We start from the raw sequence: 27,848 nt of genomic DNA, 5'->3' as shown, positions 1-27,848 counted from the left end.
ATGTCCTTTTCAGTACTCATCAAGAAAAAGGGTGAAATGTGGTAGAAGAAATAAACTTGGGAATTTCACAAATTAAATGTTACACTTAAAAAAAATCCCACTTGTGGTTGACAGCCACTAAGCATTTTTTTAAGAAATAGGTCATTATTTGTTTGAAAGTGACGGAGTCCTATTTTTTAAAAAAAAATATTGATATATATATATTTAAAGGGAGGATGATGAAGTACTGTCATATAGTATTTGAGTATGCATCAATCAGGTAATGCCATGCATTTTTTCCAATCACGAGTTTTCAGAATTAGAATGATACAAACAGGCTGTGTTCCATCAAGCAAAGATTTGTCAAATATATGAAAATATCTGCTACAATCAGACAGATTAGGCTGAGGATTCAAATAAATATTGTAAATCTTCTACATATTCTCATAAATTCACTTTAGTTTTTACTTCAATATCAGTGAATCAAACGTAAATACGTTGACATGAATCCATGAAGGATGTGTGATTTCATCAGTATAAGGGTTATACTTATAACCTGGTCTGGGAACTCCATTCATCAATTCAGGCAGTTCACCAGTTTAACAAATCCTAGAGAGTTTCCCTAGGCACTGAAAGATCAAGTGATTTTCCAGAGTCACATAAACAGTAACTGACAGAGATGAGATTTGAACCATGGACTTCCTCATTCCCAAGCCCAACACATAACCCTCTAGACTAGTGGTATCAAATTCAAATGGAAACAGATCCCTGTGGGCCTCACAATGACTGAGAAAACTACCACCATTATCTAGTTTATATTATATTTTTATTTATTAAACACTTTCCAATCATATTTTAATCTGGTTCAGGTCACACTCAGGAGTTTAGCTGGTCATGAGTTTAACACTTCTCTATATCCATTTGATGTACAGTGACACAGTAGTGGAATTACCTTAATTATATATATGAGACAAGAACATTTAAATTTTAAGATGTCAATTTTTAAAGCTACATTTGCCAAATATAACATAATCACAGAGCATTAGAAAATTCACTTGGAAGAGATCCATTTTAGGGCTTCACAGTTTATCAGCCTCTCAATTGTAAATGGTAATTAAAATTGCTTGATTATTCCTTTCCTTCAAAATCACCAGCACAAATCAGTGAAACATTTTACATTTTAAAAAACTCACACAGATCTGTGATTTCATCAGTGTGAATGGAGATCACAACTCATCAAAGCCTGCCATTTAGAGCAATGATTCTTGTCCATGTCTTCCCAGAGTCAAAGCAGAAGATGTTGTCAAGGGAAATGTATTATTGAAAAAGAAAGTAGTCCTTGCAAGAGTAAGGGATAACTGATGTATTTACCCATGTGCTCCATTGGTATTCTCTTGATGTCAATAGAAAAACTCACATATACTGTAAGCATAAAATCAATCCTAGTTCTAGAAATGAAAGATCATTTGAATTTAGCTAGTTCTGGAACTAACAGATTATAATTACCAAAATTGTGAACTCTCTGAAGGCAGAGAACAGGTTTTATATATCCTTGTACCTCCCTCAGCATTTAGCATAGTGCTCTGTGCATATAACAGACATTAAAAAGTATATGTGGAATCAAATGGTAAAGAAAACTAAAATTTACTTAGATTCTTAAGCAGGAATAAAGTCTGAACACTCATCATAGTTTGAATTTAATTTGAATAGTCCCTAAGAAAAGAAGCACACTAATAACTTGTCAATAGGTTAAGTTCATTCACACTGTACTCAGCATTACGTACGTTTTTTAATGCATGAATGGAAATAAATTTTTACAATCAATAATGTTGATCGAAGAAAACAAATAGTCAACATCTTTTAATTTATACTGTGTACCTCTGCAGTGGGGGGAAAAAGTCTTCATCATCTAATAATCTAGTTATTTATCTCTGGAAATTTAATAATAAATCACTTCTAATTTTAAAAATGCAAATACTCAAATGTTCTATAAATGTATTCTTACTATAGCTATGCCAGTAACAATTCATTTTATTAGATCTCCTCAATTCAATTCAACTCAACAAACATTAAATACCCACTTTGCATAGAGAATTGTGTTACACTCTAGGGAGTACAGAAAAGTCATAGTCTCTGTCTTCTTGAAGTTTAAGGTCTAGTAATTATACTTTAGGGTAATAATGTTCCTTATCCATTAGTGATCACAAGAACCTCTGAGGAAAAGGACCTAAGCTAATTGTACTACGTGCCTCTGTCCCTCATTCCTATACCCACACATTTGCTTGTAGATGAAATCTAAGAAGAACAGACATCCCAAAGGGACAACATTCACCTAGGGGAGTATATATGTAATGCGGTCAATAGTGTAACTATCAGCCAACCAACCCCTGTATCTGTCACTCTGCCGTGATACATGCATATATATCCTCATATGTGTGTGTATATACATACATATATACATACATGCATGTGTGTGTGTGTGTGTGTGTGTGTATATGGATAGAGACAGCATGAGCTCTTTTTTTAATTAATAGAAGCCAAAGTTACAATTCCTACCACATGGAACCATAAAGCAGTGGTAAGATGAGTATTGTATATACAGGTTTGGTAGAGATCTGCCTGAAGAGGCAAATAAGTGGCACAGTTTGTTGGGATGGGAATCAGGAAGGTCTGGATTCAAATCCTACCTCAATACTTACTAGCTGAGCAAGTCACTTAACATCTCCTTGACTGAAGTTTCCTCATTTGTGAAATGGGAATAATAACACCTACTTCCTAGGGTTATGAGGATCAAATGAGATGACATAAGTGTTTTGCAAATCTTAAAGCACTATATCAATACTAGATGATGATGAAGGCTAATAGTTGAAAAAGCAGTGGATTTGGAGTCAGAGGAAGGAGCTCAAATTCTGGCCCTGTCAATTTCTGTCCACTTGCCTGCACAAGTCACTTGATCTCAGTTTTCTCATCTATAAAATGAGGGGGCTAGGCTAGACAGATAATCTCTAAGGTTCTTTCCATCTCTTAATCTAAAAATAATACAAGTAGATGAGATCACCAAGGAAAGATGTAGAGACAGAGAAGAGGGCCAAAGAGTCTTTGGAGACCCTCAATAAGAGGGAGATAAGAAAAAGAGACTAAGAAGGATCAATCAAGTAGGTAGGAAGAGAACTACATAATGCCTTACACATAATTTAAGTTTAGTAAATGTTTTAATTTAATTAAACCAGGAGAAAGTTATATCCTTGAGGCCAAGGGAGGAGTACTAAGAAAAGGGATGGTCAACAAGGTCAAATGCTATAGAAAGATCAAATAAGATTGTAAGCTCTCTGACTGTAAGGTCAGGGACCCTGTTTTATTCATTTTTATCTCCCACACATGGCAGATGCTCAATAAATAATAGTTGAATTGTATTGCTGATGCTAGGCAAGTCACATAATCTGTCTGGGCTTCAGTGTCCTCATCAGTGGTTACAAAGTTAAATTCAACAAATTTTAAAGGTCTTTTTCACATTTAGTCTTGTATGATTATTAATTAGTTATGATATTACTCAGATCATTTTTAAAAAGCATTGATAGTAATCAATAAGTATTTGTTAATCAACCACCATATGCCTAATACTGACTATTCCTCTGTGGAGGGCACAAAGATCGCAAGACATAGTTACTATCCTCAAGGAGTAGAGTGAATTAACTAGAGCAAGGGTCTATGAACTTGGAAAAGAAAAAAAATACATCTTTAATTTCACTAACTTTTAATTAAAATTTAATATTTCCTTCAAATACTGAAACATTAGTCTGTTAAGGGGTCCATGTGCTTTGCCATACTGTCAAGGGGGTCTATCACATATACGTATGTTAAATCCCCCTGAATTTGAAAATAATACAAGATAGGGTTTAATTAAGTCCCTGAGAAAGCTAGATGGCACAGTACACTGAGCTCTGGCCTGAAATAAGGACCTGAGTTCAAGATACTAGCTAGTTGTGTAAACCTGGGCAAGTTACTTAACCTCTGTCTGTCTCAGTTTCCTAAGCTATAAAATAGCTCCCTAGGTTGTTGTGAGGAGCAAATGAGATATTTGTAAAGCACTTAGCATGGTACCTGACACATAGTAGGTACTTCATAAATGCTAATTGCCTTCCTTCCCAAGTCTTCAAATTACTATTAATAATAATGTGTACTAATTTTGGAAAGCCTTAAAGAATGATAATATTGATGGGTGTAGTAGAAAGGAGAGGCAGCACAGCATAGTGGACAGAGAAGTGGCCTTAGAGAGCCAGAAGACTTCAGTTGAGTCCTGTCTCTGACATATAATGAAGTTGTAGCCTTAAGAAAGGCTTTTCAGTGCTCTAGGCAACTCTCTAAGACTACCTGTATTGCTGACAGGTGCCAACCTGCACTGGTAAAGTAGGTCTTCATCAAGAGCTCCCTTTATCAATAAAATCAAAGGTCCAGACTCTACCAATATTAAGTTGCCCATCCAATGCCAAGTATACTTCCTGATTCTTTCAACTGTTATCTCCTGACACTTGAATCCACTCAAGACTGAAAGAAAAATCACTCCCTACCTAATAACTATTATAAAAACCTGAATGATCTATTTTCTCTATAAAATTTCTCTCCAACATCTAGTTGCAACATGATTCTTACAACTCTTTCCCTTATCTTCCATTACCAATGGTATGGCTTAAATTCAGCAATTCATTCATTCAATTCAATCAACTTTTACTAAGTTCCTACTATGTATAAGATACCATGATATCACTCTTCCTCATACAATCCCTCCCTTCATGATATTACTCAAGCACAATCTTCTATTTGGTGTCTTTCCTGATTCACCAACTGCTAGGGCCCTTTCTAAATATCCTCTAATTATTTTATGTTTATTTATATATGAAAATGTGGTCTCCCATCTGTTGACTTCTATTGGTCAAGACTATTGCAGAACAGAGAAAGAGACAGACAGACAGACACACACACACACACAGACAGAGAGAGACAGACAGACACAGGGAGAGAGAGAGGGAGGGAGAGAGAAAGAGAGAGAGAGAGAGAGAGAGAGAGAGAGAGAGAGAGAGAGAGAGCAGCGTGATACAATGATTGAAGAGTGAAGAAATATCTAAAAATCACAGCAAGAGTTAGAACGAATAGGTGCCTTGAAGGCTATATTCTTCTATGCTATGGTTTTGAAAATTAGTTTTAAAAAGCACTGGTATTAGAGCAGCGCCTTATAGGCTAACTGAGTTATGACAGGTTGCTATATTTCAAGAGATTTGAATTCATCCAGAGGATATCCAAATCTGTTTTACTACAGGGCCAGACATTCCACAGTGTTCCAAGCATTCTACACTGCAGTAGTCCTGTCCACCAGAAATCATCAAAGTACAAAGGCACAATCCTGCCTTCTAAGTGCTTCTATACGCTAAAGAATTTTCTTGCAAAATTCCTAAGAATATGAATGTGATCTCTAATGGAACAACAAACACTTTTTTGATAGCATACTAAGATTACAGAATCAAATGTCTGGAGCCAGAAGAGACCTTAGAGATCATCTAATCCGACCCCTTCCTTGTGCAGATCAGGGAGTTGAGGCCCAGGGGCCTGAACTTGACTCACATCACACAAGTAACAAACATTAGAGGGAGGATATAAACCCAGGCCCTTTGACTTCAGAGTCAGCGTTCTTCATACTGTTCTAAAATCTTTTGATGAAACAGATAGCGAATAAATCACACTAGTCGTTATCTTGTTAACTAGTCTGCTATTCTAAATGTTAACATCTGTGTGAGAACATCTTAAGAAATCATAACACTCACTGGCTTGAAGAGAACTCTTAAAGACCTCAGAGTGAATCTGAGAGCGTGTACATGCAATGAGGTTATAGGAAGGGAATTGCGGAGGCATAAAGGAATGAACCCCAATACCCTTGTCCTAAGTATACAGGGACTGTCCATTCCCAGTTATAGTCTCAGGAGCAAAGCAATGGGTCCTAAGTCTAAGTGGTAACTTTTCTCTGCAGCATTTAATTGTCTGCCTATTAGGGCTATCCTTAACAGTCACAAGCACTTAGGGTCACAGGTTTAGAACTGGAAGGAAACTTGGTAGTCATGTACTCTAACCCCCTTCCCAGAGAGAGGAAGTAATCTGTACATAGTCACAAAGGGAATATGTGTCAGAACCAAATTTGAACCCATGTACTTTGATTTCCAATCACTCTTTCCACATTTCCATAGAATGAAGCCACCATCCTTCAGAAGAAACAAAGGAAATGTGTCTTAGGAGAAAACCAAACAAATTTGGGACAGAGACAAATTGGATTAGGAGCTGGCCAATGCACACACTACAAAATTTAAGCCATTGTTTCTAACTCAATTAATTTCCCATAGGCCATTGACATTCCATATATTGGATACCTTCAGTATCTGAAGTAACTGGTCCACTCAGAAGGGCCCCCATCCCTCTTTAGTGCTCAATTCCTTCCTCAAATTACACTGTAGTTACTTATTCATGTATATGTATACTCTACCCTCCCAATAGCTCCTTCATTTTGTACAGTAGAAACTTGATAAACATTTATAGGATTGAATTGGAGGCAACATCTACATTTTCTTCTCTCTAGAGCATACCCTAAAGGTTTTTATTTTATATGTATAGTGTTGCACTTACCTACTTCAGGACTTCACGTATCATGATTTTCATTAGCATAGGTTCTCCCTTTACTAAAGCAGATCACAACCCCTCTCCATCATCCTGAATTCTGTGGCCAAACCAATTGTTACCAAACCAACTGGTAGCTTCCTGAAGATGAGCCTCCATTAACTTGGTTAAGATGATCCTCAGATGAAAGATATTCACTTCACTTGCTGGGTAAATAGCTTTTACACCGTGATAGGTCCAGACATAGCTTGTAGTAAATTAGAATAGCCTTTAAGAGCTTAGGGTCACCTCTCCCCACCAACATACACACACACACACACACACACACCCCATGATGAAGCAGCTCAGCTGAACTTTAGTGATGAAGTATTAATATTATCAGTTATTAATAATGGTAATGATAAATTAATAATTATGTATAATTAATAATTAATAGTGGTAAAGGTAATTTCTGTAAAGCATAGCTAGCATAACTGGGCACATTGGAACTGCATGAAATTACAACAAAATCAAGAATGTCCTCAAAGTACACTCAAAGTCTTTTACACATTCACTGTAGGCCATTTACCTTAGTAACACTTAGTGGGAATATACTATACAGATGTATACTCAGTCCATTTTCTGTTTGCACACTAACACAGATGTTTCTGACTTTTTTTAATGATGACATCAATTTTCAGTCAATTAAAACTAGAAGGTCAGAATAAAGTGTTCAGAAATTATTTTCTACACAAAAATGAAAATTAATAAGCAACCACGCACACACTTCTTCATATGTTTATAGATCTATGCCCTCAATAGAGTAAGTACTTCTTCCTCTACTACACAATTCATCCATAATCTCTCAATCTGTGTGCTATAAGTGAAACCAGAAGACACTATATAAAACAGTCCTAATCAATGAAGGATGGTTTCTTTACCATTCAGTCAAATGGAAGAAGGTTCTCCTCAGTAAGGAACAAAGGTTGGTAAGGTTGGCTTTGCTGTATATGAAAAGGCAATACAAGCATGACTTCATGGGATACTTGGTCACTTCACCCTGTACTGCTCATGATGAAAGCTGAGACCATAATGAAAATATTTATACCTTTTTCATCTACATCTACTTCACCAAATAGAGAAGCAAATAAACTCTGAAAAACTTAAGCCAATTTGAGGCAGTGTGGTAGAATGGTAAGAATGCTAGACTGGGAGTCAGAGGATCAATGTATTAATCCTGGCCCCGCCACCTGTTATTTGTGTGAGCATGGGCAAGTCTTTCATCACTTGAGGCTTCAGTTTCTTCATCCCTAAAATGAAGGGGTTAAATTAGATGACATTGAAGGTCTCTTCTGGCTCCAAACCTAAACTTCTACGAATTTGTACCTTGAATTATACCTTCAATGAATTTATACTCAGTGACTTAAATGTACAGGTTGGTAGCAGGGAAGATGGCGAAAAATATATTGGGAAATTATGACTTGAGAATAAGAAATGAATGAGACCAAAGCTTTTAAGTACAGTATTTTCATAGTGAAGGAAGGGTTCTATTTGCTTACATTTATCAGGGTGACCAAAATCAAGGTGACCAAAAGTCCCATGAAAAAAATGCTTCTTGGGGGCAGCTAGGTGGTGCAGTGGATACAGCATCAGCCCTGGATTCAGGAGGACCCGAGTTCAAATCTGGGCTCAGACACATAACACTTACTAGCTGTGTGACCCTGTGAGACCCCACTGCCTAACGCAAGAAAAAAAAAATGCTTCTTCTTCCCGGTAGGACATATGATGAAACCAATGATTCACAGTATCTTTCAGTTCCTTTGAGGAATCATCATCTCTTTGCCCACAAGTACGGTGTTTCTTTAAGAACCTACATGTTTGTTTGTTTGTTTTATTAATCTCAGAAGCTCCCAGGGGTTCAATGACTTTTATGTGGATGACTCCAAAATTTATGTTTTCAACCCTAAGTGTTTGTCTGAATATAAGCCTTTTATCACCAACTACTTGTAGGACTTTACCACCTAGAAATCCCATGGGTATCTCAAACTCAATGTGTCTAAAATGGAACTCAATATTTTCCTATAAATGCTTTCCTCCTCCAAACTTTCCATTTCTGCTGAAGGTACCATCATTGTTCCAGTCACCAAGATTTATAATCTTTAAGTCATCCTTCATATTTTCCTTCCCTTTACCCTCCCATATCCTAATAATGGTGCTTATACTGGGACCCCAGTTCCAAAACCATATTTCTCACTAGCCTGAGGAAGCACTATCCCTGGCAGTCTCTCCCCGGTCCAAGGACACTATGCTTAGCAGTTACTCATGAGTGGGCCTCAACAACACACTTATCTCCCTCCCTGGTACAGTTACAAACTGCACCTGTAGGAGTTATTAGTTTGAACTGATTTTGTACTAGGTCATAAAGATATTTGTACCCACTGGACTATCTATACCAACTCCCTAACTCATTATCTGCATCCTGGACTCCTCATGTGTATTAACTTAAGACATATGTATACTCCCTATATCTATCTTGTCAAACAAAACATTGATTGGTGGCAGACTGGGCAACCCTCAGTGGGTCCTGACCTCTAGTTAACTTAGTGACACAGCAGGCCTAAAACCACACCTCCCTCCCTGTAGAACTAACCACTCCTTAACCACTCCCTAATCCTACCCTGAATCACCTAGTTAGCATATTTGGCACATGTTTTAGTACAGTTTATCCTATATAAGCTTTAACTATACCCCTCTAAGATCTCGGGTTCCTTAAGAACTTTTGCCCGCTGGATAGCAAAACAATAAATCTTTGCCAGCTTGACTTAAATAATGCTTGAGTCGGTGAATTCATTTCAGATGACCCTGTCCTGTACTTTGGTCCTTGAGGGTTCTCTGAACCTCTCAGACGGCCACACTATCACCTGCCAAGTCTTGTTGATCCTATTCTATATTCTCACCACCTTTAACAGGTCTCCTTCTACATACTCACACAGCTTCTACCCTATTTCAGCACCTCTTGCTTGGATTCCTGCAACAGAGTTTTAATTGGTTACACCCTGCTTCCAGTCTACTCAGCCCTCAATACTCCATCTGCCCCATACCTGCCAAATTGATATTGCCAAAATGCAGACCTGTACATGTATTTCTCCACAGAAAAAATATTTCCTCTTACCTCTAAGATAAAATCCAAATTCCTTAAGCATTGCTTTTGATGCTCTCCACAATCTAGCTCCCACCTACTCTTCTAGTCATATTTTCCATGACTCATATTCCATTTGAATCAAACTGGCCTGCTAGCTGTTTAATCCCCCTGCATGACATTTCATCAGTTGTCTGAATTCCTTTGCACAGGTTCCCTCTTCATCGTGCACCCCCAACCCAGAATGAACTCTTTTTTCACCTTTACCTCTCTGAATAGACAGGGTGGTGGTGCAGTAGATAGAATGCTGGGCCTGGAGTCAGGAAGATTTAACTTCCTGAGTTCAAATCTGGCCTCATACACTTACCAGCTGTGTGACCCTGGGAAAGTCACTTAACCATGTTTTGCCTCAGTTTCCTCATCTGTAAAATGAGCTGGAAAAGGAAAAGGAAAACCACTCCAGTATCTTTGCCAAAAAACCCTAAATGGGGTCACGAAAAGTTGGACACGACTGAAATGACTCAACAACAACAAAACCTCTTTGAAAGACTCATTTTCTTCAAATTATAGCCCAGGTGACATTTCCTACACAAAGTTCATCATTCCTCCAACTGTGCTCTCTCCCTCTTGGTATTAATTTATATAATTGTGTATGTCCTGTGTATGTGTATATGTTGTATTCCTTCAGTTGAATACGCTACTTGAAGGGAAGGACTGTTGTGGCTTTGTAGAGCTTTACATAGAGTACTTAATGAGTGGTGGTTGAATTGAATCGTTTGTGGAAGGCTATCACATTCTCTTAAGAGGGTCTCCGTGCTGTCCTACCATTTAGCTACAATATTTCCCTTCCATGTTTTGATTGTCAGCAAAAGAAAATTGGAACAAGCAGCTGAAAAGGACTAAATGACTTTCCCTCCCTAAGAGTAGGAATCCTTTAACAGGATTTCAGAACAGTTAACTACCCTTAGAAAGCTCCTTGAGGGCAGGAATTATTCACCTTTTGGCAGCCCCAGTGCTTAGCATAGTGCATGCACACAGAATAAGCTCTTAATAAGTGCTGGCTGATTGAATGAATGTCAAAATCAATGTGTTATAGTTCTTCCAGTAGCACCTCACTTAACTTCTCATGGGACAAAGATTTAACTTATTTAAGTTATTATTATTATTTATTAATTAATAACTTTATTTAACTTAAGTTAAAATTTATAGGCAATCTAAAATCTGATTTTAGATTGATTATGATTCTTAAACCCCTCGTCTTCTTTTTGGCCATTATTCTTTATACTCTTACTGTATTACAGAATAGTTTTATTATAGTCATTGTAGAAGTAGAAGGGGGTTGCCAAAGATTGAAGGCCATTTTGTATACTGATTTGTTTTCATGGGTTACAATGGCCAAAGAATTAGATAGGAGCCTATCAGAACTCTACTCAAAGTGTCTCTAGCTCAGTAAAACCTACCATAGCTCTGAGAACACAGAATTTTCTTAGATATGCAGACACACATTTTATATACAGAACCTTTCTTTCTCCAAAGACCCAGTGTTAGCTTTTATTTTTTTGGCTGTGGGCGCTAGGAAGGAGAATAAGTGAAGGAAAAAGGATGGGGAATGCTAAAGCTTGAGAGTAATTTAATGAAGTGGAAACAAATTTGAGTGTTCTTGTATTCCTATTCTCCTTATTCTTCACTGATACCAGAAAAAGAGTATTTGAGTTGGATCAATTTGATTTAATTTGATTTGAGTTGGAATCAATTACTTTTTTTCATGCCAGCCCTCTTCAGACAAATTTAATCTCTTCCATCTCTATATCTTCATGCAAAATATTCCCCAAGACTGGAATGTACTCCTTCCTCACCTGTTTCTTAGAATCTCTACTAGGGCCTGGTATATTTCAGGTGCTTAATAAATGCTTTTTGAATAACTGATTGATGGAATTCCAGGCCCAGAAGGTCAAGGAAAATAAGCAAACATATTTGCCATATTTAGTTGTTTTTCAAAAATAATTTTTATAAAATCTCTCCAGCCAATCCCACCTATCTTTCATTACAATTATTCTCTTACCTTTTAATATTTCCTCCACAAGGTTTCAGGTATCCAGAAAAGCAAAAGTTACTCTGAGGATCTGGTCACAGTTGCTGAAAAGGCCTAAATGACTAGTTTGCTATGAGTTTTTTTTTTGTTTTTTTTTAGGCAATCGGGGTTAAGTGACTTGCCCAGGGTCACACAGCTAATAAGCGTCAAGTGTTTGGTCTGAGGAAGGATTTGAACTCAGTTACTCCTGACTTCAGGGCCGGTCCTCTATCCACTGCGCCACCTAGCTGCCCCTTGCTAAGAGTTTTTTAAGAAGGTATGGAAGGAGTTAACTACTTACCCAGACCTCAAAGACTCTTCCAAGGAGAAATTATACCTTAGTAAGCTTCAAATTTGCCCTGTCCATGTAATAGTCAAAGGAAATAGATCCAGTCACCTCCATTATTCTATTCCCTTCATCCCCCCCCCCAACACAACAGCTTCCCCTATTTAGTTGTAAAATATTTGACTGAAGAGGGGATGTTGAGTAGGGGATGTGACCTGGGGAAATTCATTACTTCTTCAATAATCAGTGAAAGCGTTTTAATTAGTCTACTTTGCCCCCAAACTAAAATGTAAATGGGTATAGCAAGTCAATGAATCCTAGAATCATAATGCTGAAAGGGATTTTGAGAAGCTATTAATTTTTCCAACCTAAATTGTACTCAGCCATTACATATGACTTGCCATTTCTATTTTAAAAGATAGTCAATGAGTACTATATTACATTCTCCTTAGCAACTTTTTCTAGCATCTAATAATCATTAATGTCAGGGAATTCCTCTTAATGATTGGATTATCAACCATACTCTCAGAGGATTTCTGAATAGATATTTTTGCCTTTTCCTTGGTAATTGCGCTTATATCACACTCAATATTACCTATTCTGGGTTTAGCAATCCCAGTCTCTAACAATTCTCGCAGAATTGATAGCTTTTTAATAATATTGATTATACTGCTTCTCCCCAAATTTCTCCATATTCCTCTTATATTCACAGTCCCAAACTAAATACCTTATTACCCTAATGGTCTGATTCATGTCAAATACAATAAGGAAAAAAATCTGTATTTTTTTTTTTTTTTACAGATTTAACATTTGTGATTTCTTCCCAACATCACATTAAATCTAGGGGTGTGTGTATATGTAATAATATAGCATTAGAACGAATAGCTTTGAGCTCATTCTATTTCCAAAGCTCCTAATGCCATAATTCTCTATCTTCAGTTGATATATATATATAAACTTCTTTTTTAAAAAATCTAAAATTGGCCTAAGTAATTTAAATAAGACAAGCATAACAATAGCTTACATATATATATCAAAATTCTAAGACTGGTTTTCTGTGATTAAGAGGGTAGTAATATTATGCAATTTAAAAAATGTTGCACTAGGATGAAAAATGCAGGACTACTATTGTGGTTTCAAATTATTTGGTATAATGCATGACTATGACTTTATGGCTAAAGAAGTGTCTAACTTCCTCTCATATTTTGATTACTTTGTTTAACAGATTCTTTATTTATAAATTTGTATGTAAACAGTGGTTTTTCTTTTTTTAATTTGGTAAGTAAATGTTTGACTTTATTGATCTAAAATTTATTTAAAATTGAATAATTTCAGGGAAAATGTAGTAAAAATCATTTCACAGCAGAGTTTAACTTTACTTAAATTTCCCTTCAACATGCTTCCCAAAATACTTAAAATAAATTTCATATGTTTGAAACCAGACCAAGAGATGGCTTAATTTTAAGAATGGCCTTAAGCCACAGATAATGCTCTATAACAGCATTCAAATTAATAATTAGCCAAAAGATACACCATCACTTAAGATTCATTTCCTCAACTAATCCTCCCTCCCTCATTCCAATGTCAAGAAACAAACTAAGAGTCCCATTTGTTAATCGCTTCTAATTTTATTAGAGGCAAACAGTATCAAACTTTGAAACATCACAAAAAATGTTTTCCTAATGGCAATTTTTTAATAAAGTGCTTCATTAAAGAAATATTTCAATAAAGAAACAGCATTTATAAAGAACAAGATCAGTAATTAAAACATTTTAAGATATAAAATATTCTGGCCTTTCAAAAATATAAAGTTTTATGTGGAAAAAATAAATTATAAAATACCCTGCCTTGGGTTCTTTATGTAATCATGTCTTTTCTTGCAGCAACTTTCCAACAGCTAAAGCCTTTTTCAAGAGAAAAAAATATTTACAATTCTCTCAGATAAGAGATCTGGTGTCATTTCACTTCTGCCCTCTTCTACCATGCCTGGAATTGGGTCCATCTTAATTCAGTGCAAGTAGAGATGCAATGTTCTTTATCACTTCCCTGTCAGCCTGTGCAAAAGAAAACAAGACATTCCTTGGTTCTGCCCACCATCATTCAGAAGTTTATAAATGGCAGGATGCTAACTCATGCTATCATATTATATCTTATGCAATCAATTCCATATCATTCCACAGCTATCAGAGGATGCTCGATCCAGATTCTGCTGCTACTAAGCTCCAGAGGGAATTCTCTTACTTATTCACACCTCTACCAGGGTGTGAGTGGGAACAAACTCAGGCAGGAGAACATCTATGTAAGCCATCACTTAGACTCATTTCCTCAAAATGAACCTCTGAATAAAATAAATGTGTGTGTGTGTGTGGTGGGAACATTTTAAGAACTAAATTTGGTCCAAGTGAGAATACAAAGAATATAAAAATAAAAGCACAAAGAAATGATACCTTACAAATTACGTAAGCTTAATAACTAATTCAAAGAAACACTTCGAATTCAACAAATACATATTTAGCACCTACTATGTACAAAGGACCCTGTTGTGCAATGGGATACAAAGAGTAATAAATATGACAAAGCAGTGAGGCAAAGTAGTGACAAAGTAATCTAGTAAAGCAGATAAAACAGTCAAAAATAACCATAATGCAAATTAAAATGTAGCAATTAGACACCGGCAACTGGAGGACAGTGAGATCATCTCTTGCTAGGAGATCAACAAGAGGCAAGTGAAAAACACAGCACCCTGTGGAAAAAGATTGTGAACACAAGAAACTAATTTCGGTTTATTCCATGATCGGCTTTAGATTCAACAAATGTATGTTTTCAAACTAGACACTTTTTTCAACCAAGTCTTTTTTACAGAATCAAAGACTCTCAGGGTTAGAAAAGACCTCATATTCAACCTATATCTGAATGGTAATTCCCTCTACAACATCTCCACAAATGATCATCTAGCCTCTACTCAGAGTGGATGGGGAATTCCTCCAGGAACAAAGAGTTCACTATATTCCTGAGGCAACAAATTCTATTTTTGGACAGCTCAAAACATTAGAAATTTTTTCTTTACATTGAATCCAAATCTGTCTCTGTAAATTCCTCTCTCACTGTTTCTAATTCTGGCACTTAGGCCAAAGAAGAATAAATCTAACTCCCCCTTCCAAATGACTACTAGGCTAAGCATCACCAATTTCTTCAACTAATCCTTACATAGAAAAGTTTCCAGACCTCTCAACCACCAGGTCTTCCACAGTTTTTGTCAATATTCTTCCTAGAATGTGGTTATCAGAATTGAATACAATATAGCAGATAGGTTGTAATGAAGGCACAGAACAATAACAGTCATCTCCCTTGTTGTGGACACTATACCTTGACTATGGAAAACCCCCTCCACTATGGGCAAATAACCATGTACCTTTGAAATTTTCTTCTGTTTTCTCTGCACCTCCACCTTAAATAAAGGATCTCAGGATCAAAAATGAAGAACAAACTACATCTAATCCAACCCAGCCCTAAAAAAATTCCCTCTTCAACATCTGACAAGTGGTCATCCAGTCTCTGATTAAAGACACACAGTGTGGGGGAACCTACCACTTCCTGTGGAAGCCCATTCCACTTCTAAATAGTAGTTGCAGCGAATCTAAAAAAATTTTCCTTTGTGAAATTTTTACTCATTGCTCCTCATTCTGTTTTCTGAGGTCAAAACAACTAATCTATTATTCCCTTTCCCAGGTGACAAACATTCAAATTCTTTGAGAAGTTATCACATCTCCAAATATATTCAAAGGATATCTTTCCACAGAAGTCTCATCTTTCTCTACTCCCTTAGACTAAATAGAAGAGGAAATGTTCTCATCATTGCTGTGCTCTCCAGTGCCACATTCAGACCACTGATCCAACATCACCCTTCTTTTCCTTTGAATTTCATTTATTTTATCTTTCCCAAATTCTTATCACCTTACATATCCATTTTCAACATCCTTCAGGACTTTAGAATTTGATTCATTCTTGTCTTCATCCTACTCTTCTCTCCATCTCAAGTATCTGTTCCTATGCCCATCTTCTTAGTCTTTATTGACTCAGATAAAGTATCTTTCCTCTCTAAAGCTAACTCCTCTACTTGTATTCATAATTATATCACCCCTGACTCTGGGAACTTGTACCCTCAAATTAAACTTCTTTATTTCCCTCCTTTTCTCTTGAAACAATCTCTTCTACTTTTTTATAACTTAAAAACCCCTTCATTTGACATTGCTAATTCTTCAAGCTACCTTCCCAATTTTTGCTTTCTATTCTATATTGACAAATTTCTAGTACATGTGGTCTATACCCTTTTTCCCTTCATTTCCCCACCAACCGTCCACTGCTTAGCCCATTGTAATTTGGTTCCTATCTCTACCCCTCTACTGAAATAGTAATATTAGAAAAATCTTTTTAACAATAAAAGCTATCTTTAAAAAGAATCACTTTCCTTGTTAGGTAGTGGATTCCTTAGTTTTTGAACTGTTGAAGACAAGGCTGGATGACTGTCCACTGAATCCATCAAGGAAGTTATAGAGGGGATTCCTGCATTTGCACAGGAAATGGGATTACATTACTTTAAAAGATTCCTCAAAATCTAAGGTTCTATGATTCTGCACACTTTTCAAGATGTTACTAATGACCTAACTACATCATAAAAAAATGAAACTCAATATATCTCAACAGAAAATAAAAGTGGCTGGTTAAATATATCAAAATAACATCATAAGCAGTTGTTTGTGCTCAGTCAGATCAATAACTGATTAGAGAAGGTCAAATAACAAATAGAAGGATAAAATGAAAAGACACCATAATTGATGAAACTATTAATTTTCAAAGGAAGAATAGGGAAGACCCCAAGGACTAAAATTCTAAAAGGAGAAAATCAGCCCAGGAAGGATAGGAATCATAAGCAAAAAATTATGAACACAAAAAGAAAATGCTTTCTTTAAGAAGGACATATATTGTAGTTTGCTGAATCTGTATGGCTTCAAGTCATAGGGTACCTAGCTCCAAAGAGTTAAAGTTAAAGATTATCCAGAGGGCAGTTGAAAAGGACATAGTGAATGTGAGTAGGCTTCAGCATATAATCAATGAAGAACTGAAAAGAAGCAGCAGCATGAAACCTGTCAGAGAGATATATAACCAGAAAGAGATGGGTCAGTGACATGGTAAAAGAAAGCGATAACCAGTGGACAGCCCATGCGTTCTGTTGGTGTCCACATAAGAGATGTAGAAAAAAGCCCTTAATGTGCCAATGGAAAACCTTGCAGGGTATCTCCTCTGTTAGGACACCCTTACAGAGACTTTACCAGGATAGCATGAACATGAGTACCACCAGAATGAGAAGACATGGATGGGCTACAATAAACAAGGTGTAGAGGGATATTCATGTTGATAAGCTCATAGATCCATCAAAGTATCTATACTGGTAGATCAGAAGAAAGCTGTAGAATAAGATATTTAGATATCTGCAAAGCTACCGACAGAAGTTTCTCATGCCACACCTATGGATAAGATGGAAAGACAAACTAAACAATAACCAGTGTAGTCAGGCAAACACAGAATTGACGAAATGACCAAACCCAAACAGTGGCCATTAATAAACCAATGTCAAGTTGGAGGACAGTCTCTAGTTAAGTTCCCCAGTGATTTGTTTTTGAAGCTCTTCTATTCACCATTTTAAATCAATGACTAGATTGTCATTCTTATCAAATCTGAAGAAAGTATGAAGCTTACAGGGGTAGTTAACTTATTAGATAACGAATCTAAGATGCAGAAAGATCTTCACAGGTTAAATTTATGGACAAAATGCAATAAGATGAAATTTTAAAGGGATAGATGTAGAGTTCTACCTGGATTCAAAAACAATTTCACAAAGACAGAACTGGGGAAACAAATGGATAGATAACAGTTTCTGTGAAAAAGACTGCTGTGTTTTATTGGATTGCAAGTTCAATCTGAGGTAAACATGAGTAATGGCAGCCAAAAAAAAGTGAATGCTCTCCTAGGCTAGCTTAAGAGGGACAGTGTTGATCCAGAATGAGGTAGATGATAGTTCTGCTATATTCTGCCCCACTCAGGCCACGTGCTCAGTTCTGGACAACACATTTTAAGAAATACATAGGCAAGTTAAACCCAGAAGAGGGTAGTCAGGATGGTGAGAGGACACAAGTATGTATCACCATAAGGATGAAAGAAAAGAACAGACGATGTTTAAACTGGAAAAGAAAAGATAAAGGGCACATGATATCTGACTTCATGCCATGTACAAAAACGTTAACTGTATTCTCCTTGGCCCAATGCAGAACTAAAAGTAATAGGCAGAAAGAAGTTACAGAGGATCAGATTTTGATTCAATGTAGAAAAAAAAAAACTTGATAATTAGAGCTTTCCCAAAATGAAATGGGCTACCTCAGAAGGCAGTGACTTTGTAACAGTAATACTGTTCGATAAAGAACTGTGAGTAACTTAACTGTTCTCAGTAATACAACGATCCAAGAAAATCCCAAAGGACTAATGATGAAGTATACTATCTGCCTCCAGACAAAGAAGTGATATTGATTGAATACAAACTGAAGCATGCTGTTTTTCTTTTTTTTTTTCCTTAATTTTCTCCTTTTATTTGAGTCTTCTTGCACAAAATGAATATGGAAATGTTTTACAAAATTGCACAAGTATAACCTATATCTGATTGCTTACCATCTCAGGGAGGAGTAAGGGGGGGAGGGAGGAAAGGAAGGATAGAATTTGGAACTTTAAACTTTAAATAAAAATGTTAAAAATTAAAGAAAGAAAGTAGTGGGTTCCTTGCCCCTTTTGGAGGTCCTGAAGCATAAAAAGTAACTGAAAATGTTATTGAAGGAATTCTTACTGTTAACATGGGCTCTGAAATGACTATCCTATATGTTAGAATGTCCCTTCTTCACAGAGGAGCAGGACAATGGAGTTACACAACAACCAGCCAATTAGAAGGCTTCTGAAGCCCAAAGCTCCTTGACTTACCAGTGATCTTTTGCGAGTGAACTCTAGACAAATTTGGAGATGCCCTTAAGCTGCCAGAAACCACAGGATCAGCCTTGAGCAGAAACTACAGACTCAAGACCAAGTGCAGCCCTTTGACTGAATCCAAACTTCACAGAATTTGTTCTGTAAAACTTGGACTCAAAAGGCTGCACCCAAGAACCCAGAAGGCCACATGTGGCCTCGAGGTCACAGGTTCCTCACCCCTGGTCCAGAAACTATAATGTCTCACCCTTTTTCCACTTCCCATTGAGCAGATGAGAACTCTCCCTCCCTGCTCCCTTGTAAGATCTTCTGTCCTCTACAAACCTTTTTCTCCAACAATAAATGCTTTTAATTGGTGACAGGAGTCTGTTTCATTTCAGGTCCCATTATGGGCCTGGGGGTCATTTGTTAACATTACTGAGCACTGAGCAGTAGTATGGACTAGATGCTCTCTGAGGTACCTTCTAACCCTTGAATTTAGTAATTCTCAGAATCAGTAATATTTTAATTTCAGTGTCAATGACCAAGAAGATTGGTGCAAATCAATCTGAATGTAATGCATATCCAATGTGTGAATCAATCAATATTTATTAAGTGCCTACTACCCCAGGTACTGTATTAAGTACTTTTACAAATATTATCTCAGTTTTTCTCACAACAACACTATGAGGTAGGTGCTATTATTATCCTCATTTTACAGTTGAGAAAAACTGAGACAAATAGAGATTAAGGGACTTGCCCAAGGTCACACAGCTAATAAATTTAGTCTGAGGCTAGATTTGAACTCAGGTCTTCCTGACTCCAGGTCTAGCACTCTATCCCAGCACCACCCAGCTACAGACTTGTTTTTTTAAAATAAACATAGCAAACACTATATCTCAGATTTTTTCCTCCTGTACTCTTCTCATCTGCTGGCACTCATGTAAACCTGGCTCCCTCCAGAAGTAACTGAATTCTTTCCAATACAATGAACCAAGTAAAGGAGTAGGCAAACACCTTGATCTTCACTGCTATTAGCACAGAGACCCCTCCCTTCACCACCATCACTCAACAGCCTCTCTTAAGATTGGCTCTATCCCAATGTATCATCCTATCCTGATCCTGGTGAGAGTTACCTATTATACCTTGATACTTAGAAGCATCAATATACATGTTGGTGTCCCCTCAAATACCATGACCTCCCAATTAATCAATCTCTTCCAGTCAGTCAATAAATATTTATTTAGAGCCTATTATGTGCCAGGTACTGAGCTAAGAACTAGGGATACAAAGAAAGGCAAAAGAGAGTCCCTGCTCCCAAGGAGTTCTCTTCAATTCCTCAGACCTACACTTTTCAACCCAGTGGTTGTTCCAAATTGTTTTTTTCTCTCCTTTCCTTAAACCTACAGTGCACATCTTTCCCCTAGAGAAGACCTTACCTTATACTTTAAAGCAAGAAAATAAAGACTATTCACAGCAATCTCCTCTTCTCTAGTATTCTGTGACTTCAAATCCTTTTACATTATCCCCATCTTCTTTTTTGCTATGGCCTCGGATGAAGAGATGACCCTTCTCCTTGCTGAGGCCAGCCCCTCCATTTGTGCCGCTGACTCCTTTCTCCTCCCCATTTCCTCCGGCAGAACGACCCCACAATTATTCCCCCTTCCTCTCATTTTCAATTACTCCCTATCTACTGCTACCTCTGCTCTCTATAAACAAGCCTAATTGCCCACCATCCTTAAAAACCTTTAACTTGATCCTTTCAACTTCTCAAGCTATCACTTATATCTCTTCTCTCTTTCACTGTCAAATTTCCAGGAAAAGCTATCTATACTCATTGCCTATTCTTCTCTTACTCATTTCTCAACCAATTTCTATCAGATTTCCAGCCTCATCATTCAACTGAAACTACTTTCTCCAAGGTTACAAAAGATTTCTTACTTGGAAAAGTTGATGACCTTTCTCAGTCTTCATCCTTTGGGACCTCTCATCAGCATCTGAAACTGCTGACTACCACCTTCCTCCTGGACATCCTCTCTCCCCTGAATTGTCATGATGATACTCTCTCCTGGCTCTCCTTCTACTTGTCTACTACTACTCAAAATTCCTTCACTGAATCATTAACCAAATCCCAGCCACATATCCCAGAGATTTATCCTGGGCCCAACTCCAGTCAGTCAATAAACATTTATTAAGTGCCTACTATGTGCCAGGCATTGTGCTAAGTGCCAGGAACACAAAGAAAGGCATAAAATAGCATACTTTTATTTCAGCTCCTATTGGTTCAACCAATATCTCTGCAGATGACTCCTAGATCTTTATAACCATACCACGTCTCCTGAGCTCCAGTCCTGCAATACCACCATTGAACTGGACATTTTCAATGTGGTATCTTTAAGCATCTCAAATTTAAATATCCACAACTGCATTCATTTTCCCCTCAAATTCTTATTTACTCTTAACTTCCCTATTTCTACTGAAAACATCAACGTCTTTCTAGTCACCTACATCTACAACCTCAAAGTCATCCTTGGTAGTTCCTTCTCCCTCAACCTCTTATATCCAATCAGTTGCCAAGTCTTTTAAATTCTACATCCACAATATCTCTTGTATCCACCTTCCTCTTTCTATTCACATTGCTACCACCTTTGTTCAGGCCCATATAATTTCTTCCCTGGACTACTGCAGAGCCTTCTAATTAATCTCCCTGTCTCCAGTCTTCTCCTTCCCCATTCATCCTCCACATAGCTGTCAAAGTGATATTCCTCAAGTAAAGGTCTCACCATGTTACTCTTCTGCCCACAAAGCTCCAGAGACTCCCTCTTGACTTTAAGATAAAAGACGCATTTTTCTATTTGGCATTTAAAATCCTTCAAACATGGCTCCCACATACCTTTCCAGGCTAACTGCATATTACTATCTTTGACATATTCATGACAGCTAAATTGACCAAGTTGTTGTTCTCCATCTCCCATCTTTGTGCCTTTGCTACAGACCACTGTTTCCCCAGGACTGGGAAGCACTTCCTCTCACTTTGATCTTGCAAAATTTCTTATCTTTTCGCTAAGGCAAAGTGCCACTTTCTACATGAAATCTATCCCCTAATGCTAGTGCCCTTCCCACTCCAAAATACTGCATACTTTTTTATTTACTTAACTGCATGGTTTTCTCCGCCCCCCCCCCCCATTCTCCTCCCCAATTTAATCTCCTGGAAAGCTAGGACTGCTTTGTTTTACCTTTGTATCTCCAACTCCTAGCCCACAGCCTAGCTATTGTATAGTGAGTGTTTAATAAATGTTTTCTGAGTGAATGAAAGAAATGAATGTTCTCCTTCAAAGTAGTATCCCTGGGAGGCTATAAACTTTATTCTAAGATCTAACCCAGCCTGTAGGAAAATACCTAGGGCAGGAATTCAAGACTAAAGAGGAATCCACCAGAGCTTTCCATTGACCAAAGGGAGGTGAATCCAGCAGCAGTTTACTCTTGCTCAAACCCAAACCCAGGAACTTGTAGAATTCAGACCAGGGTAGGTAGCAATCAGGTTTTGCCCTTGATTAGACTATAATCGAAGTACTAAAAGCTTTCAAGTCTCCAGACTGCCCCTGAGATCTTGGAATAACAACACAACACTCTAACACCCCCAAAAAGCAGCAACAGGACCAGCCTAGACCTTCCCTCCAGAAAAAAACCACAGAGCCCAGCCCTAACATCAAGTCTGAAGTCAGGAAGTAAGCTGAAAGAATGAGCAAACAAAAAGAGTACCACCATAAAATACCAATATGGTGGCAGGGAAGCTCCAGACACAAACCCAGAAGAAAACGACTCCAAAACACTACAAGCAATGTCTTAAGAGCCTGAGCAAAAAAGTCACCTAGAATTTTTAAAGGACTACATTAAGAAAAAATTGGAAGAAAAAATTGGAAAAGAAATTGTTGTTGTTGTTGTTTGTTCTTCATTCTTTAAGAGGACCATGACATCAGGGAGGTGATGCCATGACTTATAAATGAATTGAATTTAAGTGAGGGAGGTCTCTGCAAAGTCATGAGCCTCACTTTCTCCTGTGGGCCATCAAAGGGAATTAACAACTTGATAAAAGATATAAAATCTTGCTTAAGTAACTAACCCCTTGAAAACTAGGATACTCCAAATAGAAGCCAATGCTATGACAACAAGAAATATTAAAACAAAGAGAACTGAAAAAATAGAAAAAAAGGTAAGGAAAAAAGAATTGAACTGAAAAACGGGCATCCATGACCCCCCAAAAAAGAGCCTAGACATCCTATTTGAAGAAAACTTAAAAGAAAATTGACCAGATCACTTAGAACCAGAGGGCAAAGTAAAAGTAGAAAGACTCTACTGGTCACCTGATGAAGGAAATTCCAAAATGAAAACTCCCAGGAACATTACCCCAAAATCAAGAGTTTCTGGAACAAAGAAAAAATACTGCAAGCAGCCAGAAAGAAAGAATTCAAGTACTGAGGAGCCACAGTCAGGATCACACGTGATTTGGCAGCCACCACTATAAAGGATAAATTAGAATATAATATTCCAGAAGGCAAGGATATGGCTTTACTTTGAAGCTCAAACACAGGAGTGAAGAGAAATATAAAAAAGTAAATATGAACAAACAATAATAAAGTACTAATCAAGGATAAACTGCTTACATTCAGATATGAGGAAATGACACATTACGTGACTTCAGAATTCTTTAATCGTTATGGGTCACACAAAAAATACAATTAGACAAGGCCTGGGAATAGTTCTGTTAGGACTAGGTGATCTTAAGAAAATAATGGAAAAGGGAAGAGGAATACACAGGAGGTGGCAGGAAAGAAAAGGAAGGTTAGGGAAAATTATCTCACATAATCAGGGTATGCAAGTAGACATCTATACACATAAGGAGGATATTGGCTGACACTTGAACACATTTTCATCTGAAGAAATACACTTCACTCAACAGCAAAATAGAAGGGAAAAGGAAGAAGTGGGGAAGGAAAATTTGAGGAAGAGAAGATTAAGGAATAGTCCTAAGCAAAACAAACTAAGCATGGACAAAATATTTATAGGTCTTTAAGGTGGCAAAGAATGGGAATGAGGGGATGCCTGTGAAATGGGCAATGGATGAACAAGTTATGATATAAGACTGATGTGCTGATTTCTTACCAGCATAATGAACAACCACAGTTCCAGAGGACTAATGATAAAATACGCTAACCACCTTATGAAAAGGAGACAAAGGACTTAAAGGAAGAATGAGATTTTTTTTGGACATGGCCAATATGAACATTTTAATTTATTTTTTAAGTTTGTAATGAGTTTTATTTTTATTGTGTTCTCAATTGGGAGGGAAGGAACATCTTGAGGAAGTGAATGTGTGTATTTTCTTTCAATCCTTTTATAAAAATGCCATAGGTGGCATTTTTAATTGTCCCTTTTCATAGTGTTTTCCTTTTTTTTCTGTTTTAGGACTAAATAAACAGGTAGAGTGATTACTTCTGGTTATTTGTATTCTCAAATAGTAACTAAAAGATAAACCTTAGAAGAGCACTTATTTCTGCCAACACTTTCTTACACATCAAATCATCAGTCAAAGATATGACTTTCTGAAGACTAGGAAGCAGGTAAGATAGTTATGGAATAGCATAAAGTGACTTTTAAGCTGGTCTAGCCATAGAGGATAACCTCAGGAGAAAATGCTTTTCTGAAAGGCTTAATTAGTTGCAGATGAAAGTCTTCATAGAAGCCACGGGTAGAACTAAGTACAATGACTCATACATAGTAGTCCTAAATAATTATGTTCTGTAGCAGTCAAAGTGGGAGCAAAAACAGCACTCGTGATGGCTTAGGACAGATAACTTCAGGAAAAAAAAAACAAATGGAACAAGACAGTTTCTAAGTCAATACTTACCCATGTTATTTGGAAACAAATGCCACCATTATGAAGTAAATTTCAATTAGAAATATTCCTTCATTTGTAATCGCTGTTTTTGTCATCAATACAGATAATAGTATGTGCCTGATGTTTTCACTTAGTAAGAGACAACAATATCTCTAAACCACTCTAAGACATACATTCCATGTACCACCTATAGGACCATGTGTCTGTCTTATCAAAAGACACTCATGTACATATCAATATCTCTTATGGTCCTAATGATGATATAAACAATTTCCTACTAAACTATTCAAGACAATTCAGTCACTAGACCACTTAGGACCCTTATGATGTCTGTCATCCTATGTAATCTTGGGAAGGTACATGATGATACGATTTATAAACAACCAGTAGAGTGTCAAAAAATATCAGAAGATCAACTGTCAGGGAAATGCTCCTACCAAAGAACTATGCACTTCTTTTTCACCTCTAATAATCTGTAGCCGTTTTCAATTTTCACCAGCAATACGCCTTTAGGCCAGGCTTGCTCAGGACTAGTTCTCATCAGGATGAGTATGGTGATTTAGTCTCTTCATCTTTCTTTGCTGCTGGTGTAAGCTCTCTGTTCACCAAGTCTTCTTTCAGCTCCTGTGACCTCTTTTCATGGCCTTGAGAATTCCTACCTTGGTGAGTCTACTGGTATCCGTGTCCAATTAGTTTCTTTTTGCTTATTTGCCTTCTAACTCCACTTCTGCCCTCATCACCATCACCAGCTCCATTTTGCAAATTTCATATTGGCTTTGTTTCCTGAGCTCCAGGTCAGTGCCCTCATCTCATCTGACATGATAACACATATCCATCCCAATGAAGGAGAGCATTCTAGAGTTTGATCCAAAATAACAATTGATTTCTCTTTACCTAATGAGAAGGCCTGAATATAAATGTCATAAGGTCTTAAAAGTCTCAGTGGAAGGATCAATGTAGTTCAAACTCCAAGAAACACCAGGCTAAATTTGATTACAACCAATCTAAGTTGGCAAAGCAATAAAGGCAAATTCACTCTGCCTAGGATATATGAAAGGCACTTTTTCATGAGAAAGTATGCCCTACCAAAAGCAGAAACTGTCGTTTAATTCAAAATTAAACGACAGTTTAAACTGCACAGTAGACTCAAACGGCTTAATGGGTATTTATAAACTATTACTTGTATCTGAGGTCTTATAGAAAAATGCCATTACCAAGAGTGATGGTTTTTTGCCTCTAGGATGAACTTGCAGTGACGAGGATCTTTGCCCTCTTCCCCTTCGCCAAAACTTAGCAATAAGATGGGCATCCAAAAGATACTATGAATATATGAGAATCCTCTTAAAGATGAAATTGTAGATTAAACATTTAGAGATGAAAGGGAACTTCGAGGTCATCTCCTCCAATCCCTCTGTTTTAGAGTTGAAGACTAAGGCCCTGAGGTCTGGGATTTGCCCAAGATTACATAATAAGTGATAGATGCAAGATTTTAATTTAGGGCCTCTGACTCCAAAGCATTCTTACTATGGAATGTTTCAGAGTACAAAATTTAGATTTCTCGTAGAATCTCTGGTTTATGATATCCATGCTATGGGAAGAAAGATTTGGTGACTCTCAAGTATATTTGCTATGGCAAATCTGGAAACAAAGCGTTATTTCTTGGATATTTTTCAAACTCTTTAATAAACTTCAGAATTCTAAAACTTTCAGGATAAATAGTTTTGTAGATTTCCTTCAAGCTGTCTTTTCTGAAGAAGACTTATCGCAGTTTGAACATTTTAGAGTTCTCAGGTAAATGTGAATCTTCTTTGAATCTCTTCATATCACTTTAATGAAAATTAACCAAGCAAGTTCTCATTTTAAAAAAATAGTCTGTATTCTTGGAATTAAAGACAGGAGTTAAATTTCAGCAGATTTGTTCCCTTTAATGTTATTCATGATAAGCATTTTCCACAGAAAGCACAAGACTGTTGAGTCTCTTTCTACAAATACCATTTCTTAGACTAATAAATTCTTAGAGCAGTTTGTTCAAGAATGTATTTTTCCTGAGAAGAACATTTTAGGGGCAAACAGAGAAACAGGTTTCCATCTTTGTAAGAAACTTTCATTTTTTTCCTCTCACAATGAAATTCTGATTTGGACAATGCTATTTCTATTAAATACATCAAAAACATGTTCTTCACCGCCTCTTTTCAAAATAAAACATGAAAATGTGTGGTATGGAAGGCACTGTTAGGAGAGATTTCTCTAGGAAAAACTTGTATAATATTCTTTCATTAAAAGGGACAAATTTAATACCTATGAATTTTGACTCACAATGTTATGCTTGCTCTTGGATGAAAACCATAGGCCCTAAAATCCTGACCCATAAAAATGAGTACTGCATAGAAACTCTAATAAATGTTCATGTATTGTTGTCACAAGTTCTACATATTTACCACTAATTACTGATGCCAACCACAAAATCTGAGAAGAAAAAAGAAAACAAAAACTGAACTCACCAATCACAATGGAAGATTCACAATGGTAGTAGCCATTGCTTTGCTTTTCTTTCAGCATGGAACAAAGGTCTATTCGGAACAAAGATTCTTCTCCAAATTTGTGGTCTACAAATTTTTCATAGAGTTCAGGGTCTATTTTTTTCACTCCCTTGAAATAGCAAAACAAAATCATATTATTTAGTCATTTCATCAGGCAGCCAGATCATACAAAGATATACACACACCCCACATATATATATTACACTCATATTATGAATACACACATATATAAAAATATTCTTTTTGACATAATGAATATTTTACAACTTCCTGTTGCTACTTCAAGATGAAAA

The 27,848-nt window shown here is 36.9% G+C and overlaps 1 protein-coding gene across 1 annotated transcript in view; it reads right to left on the bottom strand.

Annotated features, from left to right (window-relative positions):
- The window catches only part of AKAP7 (A-kinase anchoring protein 7), a 150,387-nt gene that overhangs the window by 29,489 nt on the left and 93,050 nt on the right, over positions 1–27,848 (bottom strand). Inside the window, 1 exon segment of the mRNA XM_027848585.1 lies at positions 27,517–27,664. Within this exon segment, the coding sequence (XP_027704386.1) occupies positions 27,517–27,664 (148 nt within the window).

This window comes from Vombatus ursinus, unplaced genomic scaffold, assembly GCF_900497805.2.
Source record: "Vombatus ursinus unplaced genomic scaffold, bare-nosed wombat genome assembly UNPS02006779.1, whole genome shotgun sequence".
Lineage (NCBI taxonomy): Eukaryota > Metazoa > Chordata > Mammalia > Diprotodontia > Vombatidae > Vombatus > Vombatus ursinus.
The sequence above is the reverse complement of the archived record's forward strand: the minus strand, read 5'-3'. Positions and strand labels throughout refer to the sequence as shown.